At 31.7% G+C, this 6,172-nt stretch overlaps 1 protein-coding gene across 1 annotated transcript in view; it reads left to right on the top strand.

Moving 5' to 3' along the window:
- The window catches only part of LOC106464991 (exocyst complex component 7-like), a 91,489-nt gene that overhangs the window by 3,100 nt on the left and 82,217 nt on the right, over positions 1-6,172 (top strand). The window contains exon 2 of the mRNA XM_022392819.1: positions 3,966-4,131. Within this exon, the coding sequence (XP_022248527.1) occupies positions 3,966-4,131 (166 nt within the window). The remainder of the gene's footprint in view (positions 1-3,965; positions 4,132-6,172) is intronic.

The following is a 6,172-nucleotide window of genomic DNA, read 5'->3' on the forward strand; positions in this document are numbered from 1 at the left end:
AAAGAATAGACATGTCTTTGTTAACTGTAATTATTTTACTTGGAGACTTGTGGTCAGTAACAAATTTATATATATAATTTTACATGGAAACTAATTTTTTCTCAAAACTTTTTGATGCTATCAAATTTTATAATATACGTAGTACCTGACTAAGATAGACTAAGATCATAACTAAATGAATAATAGAAACCTGGAATAAAGCTATCATAGTTCAAATACGAGTCTGTAAAAACCTTTTTGTGATGCGTTTCAAATTTAATGTCCCAATGTTATTTTTATTTAATACCATCTAAAAGTGGTAACTTGTATTCATCTTCATGTTCTACTGTAAATATTATGTCTTTATGTTTACTATTTGAATAATCCAAAATTTGTTATATATATTCTTTCTGTTTGAAAACAATAGTGTCTTCTACACAGTAAAGAGGTTTCAATTCTTCAAAACATTATTTTTCATAATGACATAAAAACAGGTAAGCCGGGACTGGTGCTAATCTTGATCCCATAGTGACTCCATCTGTTTCACCATATATATTTCAATTAAATACACAGTGTGATTGTTTTGTTGCTAGATGCAATAATTTTCTGAATAATAGAATATTTAATTACCTACTGGTCCATCTAGGCTGTCCCATCCACTAAACAAAAAACTGAAAGCCAGCCCTTATCACTCATATATTTATAAAGCCTTCCGTTATACTGACTTAAATTTACTGCCTCCACTACATTCAAAGGTCAACTTCTCTTTTAGAAAAATAAAACTTTTAGCTTAAGATGATTCCTACCTTGCCAAAAATTATACTTGTGTTTCCTTGTTCTACCAAAATTATACTTGTGTTCCCTAGTTCTACCAAAATTATACTTGTGTTCCCTTGTTCTACCAAAATTATAAATGTATCTCCCAGTTCTACCAAAATTATACTTGTGTTCCCTTGTTCTACCAAAATTATAAATGTATCTCCCAGTTCTACCAAAATTATACTTGTGTTCCCTTGTTCTACCAAAATTATAAATGTATCTCCCAGTTCTACCAAAATTATACTTGTGTTCCCTTGTTCTACCAAAATTATAAATGTATCTCCCAGTTCTACCAAAATTATACTTGTGTTCCCTAGTTCTACCAAAATTATACTTGTGTCCCCTAGTTCTACCAAAATTATAATTGTGTCCCCTAGTTCTATCAACATTATAATTGTGTCCCCTAGTTTTACGAAAATTATAATTGTGTCCCCTAGTTCTTCCAAAATTATACTTTATGTCCTTTAGTTCTACCAAAATTATACTTGTGTCCCCTAGTTCTACCAAAATTATAATTGTATCCCCTAGTTTTACCATTTTCACTGTTAAGTATGAAAAAGATAATACTACAACACTATCAACTCCCTTTGCAATCTTAAACACCTCAATCAGATCTCTTCTAACTCTTCTTTTTTTCAAGAGAAAACAGTTTCAGAGATCTTAGTCTCTTCTCATTTGACAACCGTTTTACCCAAGTATCATCCTCGTAACTCTCCTCTGAACCCTTTCCAACAATTCAATGTCCTTCCTGAGGTAAGGAGCCCAAGACTGAATGCAATACTCCAAATGTGGGCTAACCAGTGACCTGTACAGTGAAGTTATAACCTCTTAAGACATGTATTCAATATTTATGTAGATACAACCTAAAATCTTGTTTACCCTACCACTAGCAACTGCAAACTGCTTGGATGGCTTAAGGGACTGATCAACCATTACACCAAGATCCTTTTTTTCCATAACACTGTTAAGGTTATTCCCATCAAAATTATGCTTATAATTCAAATTATGGTAATCCACATGTGTTATAATTAAAACCCATCTGTTCTTTATTTGCCCAACTCACTAAATGATCTAAATCCTTTTGTAAAGCAGCAGCATTCTTACAGCCAGCAAAATCCAAGAACTTAATATCATCTGCAAATTTAAGGCATTTATAGACCATTCTTTCATTTATGTCATTGATGTAAATCAAAAAGAGCAAAGGTCCTAAGACTGAGCCCTGAGGTACCCTATTTGTAACATTAATCCAGTTTGACTGAACTCCATTTGTAACAACCCTCTACTTTCTTCCGTCTATCTAGTTAGCCAACATATTGCCTACATCTATAGAGATTACTTTTTTTTACAAGCCTTTTATGTGACATCTTGTCAAATGCTTTCTGAAAATCCAGATATACCAAATCTACACCCTTACCCTCGTCTACACAACCAGTAACCTTTTTGAAGAATATCAAAAGATTTGTAAGGCAAGATTTTCCCTTAGTGAAACCATGTTGAGTATCCAATAAAATTCAAATCTTTTTTAACTGACTTTGCAAAGCATCTTTTATCAGACTTTCCAAAACTTTTCCCACAACTGTTGTAAGACTCATAGATCTGTTATTACTTGGAAAATGTTTATCAATTTCCTTGAAAAGAGGAGTAACATTAGCCAGCTTCCAATCCTCTGGTTCCAGCCCACTATTCAAGGACTTGCCAAAAAGTAGTAGCAAGTGGCTCACATATCTTTAACATCTTTCAAAACCCTTAGGGGGAAATATTATCTGGCTGAGGAGCCTTATCATTCATTAAACTTTCCAATTTGTACTTAAGAAGCTTAGAAATAATGTGATAATCTTTTTCAATTTTGTTTCCATCTATAAACTGTTCAGGATGAGGAATATTGCTTAAATCTTCATTAGAAAAACTGAAGAAAAAGCAGAATTTAATAACCCAGCCATCTCATAATTATCAGATGCAAGACTTCCTTTATCATCCCTCAAGGGCTCTAACCCCATCCTGACATTTTGCTTACCTTTCATATATTTAAAGAAATCCTCACTGTTAATTTTTACATTTTCAGTCAACATTTTGATGTCATAATTTACTGTTTGACCAATTTTTTTTATCTTTTATAACTTTCTAAATCTTTTGTCATACCAGTCAATTTAAATTTCTTAAATTTGTGATGCTTTTCTTTAATTTTATCCTTTGTAACCTTTATGAACCAACCTAGTTTTTTTTTTATTTGCAGCCTTCCTTTTCTTTCTATATGGAATATGTTTATCTTGAATATTTAAAAATTTATCTTTGAATATTTTCCATGTTTAATCAGTGTCTCCATATAACTGTGTTTGCAAACAAGGTAGGAAATTGACTGATTTCAAGTGATATATGTATAATTTGGTAGGTGCTAAACAAGATTTGTTGGTTGGTTGGTGAGTCATCTGTCCATAAAACATATAAGGTTATCACATTAACAATGGTTTAAAAGTCCAGTATTGTTGGATTTCAAAGACTGCCCCCCTGAAACCAATCTCATTAATGTGGGTTATCACTTGTTTTGCTGATTTGTATATCCAAAATGGTTTTAATATAACATGAATAACCTTGTGTATTCCTATCTTATGATTACATCAGTCCTTAAGTTTAAACATTCTGTATATAATTTGATATGTGATAATGATGTTCCATGAGACCCTAAGTTCTTCCATTATTTTATGTATTTTATCATATGTTAACTACAAGCCCACTATGTTATAACACAAGGTTTTTACCCAGAAGGTAAGTAAAGCTCTTAAATTAAGTAATATTTCAGACTAGACATGGGAGAGAAGGTAGAATGCTTATTACAGGAACCAGTGTGAATATTGTTCCGAGTGTCTGCACTTATTTTGGTATGCTTATTCTGGACAAATGGTAAATAGCTCATTAGTGTTACGTACCAAAAGAAGAGTGTGAGTATATATTTTACTGTATCAATGCTCAAAAGAGCATACATGTGAAAATAAAAACAAGTCAATAGCAATATGCTAAAAGGGAGAACCCTGTGACATTATTATTCTTGTAAAAGTTTTTAATTTTCCAATAACTCCATGTGAGGTTCTGAATTCTGATATTATTTTCATGAAAGTAATTTTTTTGTTATCATCCTATAATGACCTCATATTTTGGTTAACTCTGTTCAGGAGACACACAATCTTGATCAATTGAAAAAGACAATTGGCAAGAGTAAACAGTTAACAAATGGAATGTGCTCAATTTTGACATCATTTGATGAACGTCTGATGAAGCTGGAACAGACAATTCTTCCAGTATACCAAGAGACTGGCAATCTTCAACGTCGACAGGAAAGTATCCTTTTTGTGTTAACAAATGATTCACTGATATATCTTTTGTGTGTACTTTGTTTATACATATATATATATATATATATATATATATATAAATAGTATATAGTGTTAGAATTTTTCTGCGCATGTACTGTCATTTAGAAAACTAGCAGTTTGGATTTCTTGTCTGCTCTGAAGACTTTATAAAAAACTTTGGAATGATGTAATGCCACGTAAGTATCCAGGTAAGCTCATGATATTACAGGTTTTTAGATTATCCCCTACAAATATGAATAAAAACAATTGGCATCGTTATCCACTGTAGTGATGGTGTTGCCAGTGGCATCTTCCCGTGTGTCCTATATGGGAGACAATTTTTAATTTTTATTCTTAAGCTTTAAATGTTGAATTGTGGTGCATCTTTTTCTGAAAGAAAACTACAACGTATATATACATCCAACTTTCCAAATTCTTGACCTAATCTAGCTAGCATACCTTAATAGTGTTTGAATTTTCCATATCCCTGATCTAATAACACCTCACAAACCTGTAACAAGCTGTCACACCTTAATCATGTTCCATCTTTTCAAATCCCTGACCTAATCATACTTCACAAACCTGTAATCAAGCTAGCAAACTTTAATTGTGTTCCAACTTTCCAAATCCCTGACCTAACCACACCTCAGGTATTAACCCTGATCTAATTACATATGACAATCCTCTAATACCTTAATTGTGTTTCAACTTTCCAAATCCCTGACCTAGTCACACCTGACAAACCTGTCATCAATTATTCTAAAATCCTTATTACCTTACCACAACTCATTAACCTGTAATCAAGCTTGCATACCTTAATCGTGTTCCAACTTTCCAAATCCTTTACCTAATCACACCTCACAAACCTATAATCAAGCTAGCATACCTTAATCATGTTCCACCTTTCCAAATCCTTTACCTAATCAGATCTGACAAACCTGTCATCAATCCAGCATATCTTAACCCATTACATACCGGGGGCCATTTTGTCTTATCATGAGGGCAAAATCACATTTGTGAATTTAAAAAATTATAGAGAACTTATCTTTTATTGGATCTCAGATTTTATTTTTGTAAATAGTGGCATAACATTCAATTATTTGTACAAAATTGTATTATTTAATGAAGTTTAAAGAGGGATTCAATAACAAAAAATCCCAAAATATGTTTGAGACTATAAATAAGCACCATCTAAGAAGAATTTTTTTTTCAACATTTGGCATTGGTCCTGCCATCGATGATTGATATCTAAACCTTTTTCTAGTCTGTTTTCTTTATAAAACAGCATCTGGGTGTGTTAAACCTCAGTTGTAAAACTTTTAGCCAATCCTAGTTGAAGGTGGCAATTTCAGTATCATATTATTCCAATTGCTGTATTTCATGTTTGACAAATCATAGGATGATAAGGAAAGCATGTGACAAAATGGTGTTCTCTGGATTTTAGAATATGAATGTGGGTGGTGCTTATTATAGGAACTGCCATTTTATGTAGAGTTTGTATTTAGTATTGGTCAATAGTACTTTTTTTATAAGCCTTAGAAAACTTGCTTCTGGAAAAACTGCATGGTATGTATGTGACTTTTATTATTTTTATATTGTAGCTTAAGTCATGCTGTATCATATATCTATTTATATTAATCATTATATTGAAATATTAACTGAAAATAGATATATTTTCTTGGAAAGAAGTTGATCCACGATTGTTAGGGTTAAGAGCTATCGACTGGCGAGTGCAAGGTCTTTACTTGAATTAGGCTTAATACTTTGAACTGAGAGAGTTTATGATTTTTTATATTCTTTTGAATTTAAATTTGTAGTTTTAAGTTCAATAATTTAGCATAATTTTATATTTAGTTCATAATAAAAATATGATTCAGTATTTAGAATGATAAACTTGTGTGATTTGTGTGTAATACTACTAGTACCAGTACCATAAGAATTTTATATTTTTACTTCTTACTATCTTTACTTTGTAGTAAGACCCACACTTCTGTTGTTGTTGTTTTAGAATTAAAACAGTCTAACTG

Source organism: Limulus polyphemus, unplaced genomic scaffold (genome assembly GCF_000517525.1).
Source record: "Limulus polyphemus unplaced genomic scaffold, Limulus_polyphemus-2.1.2 Scaffold1804, whole genome shotgun sequence".
In the NCBI taxonomy this organism is placed as follows: Eukaryota; Metazoa; Arthropoda; class Merostomata; order Xiphosura; family Limulidae; genus Limulus; species Limulus polyphemus.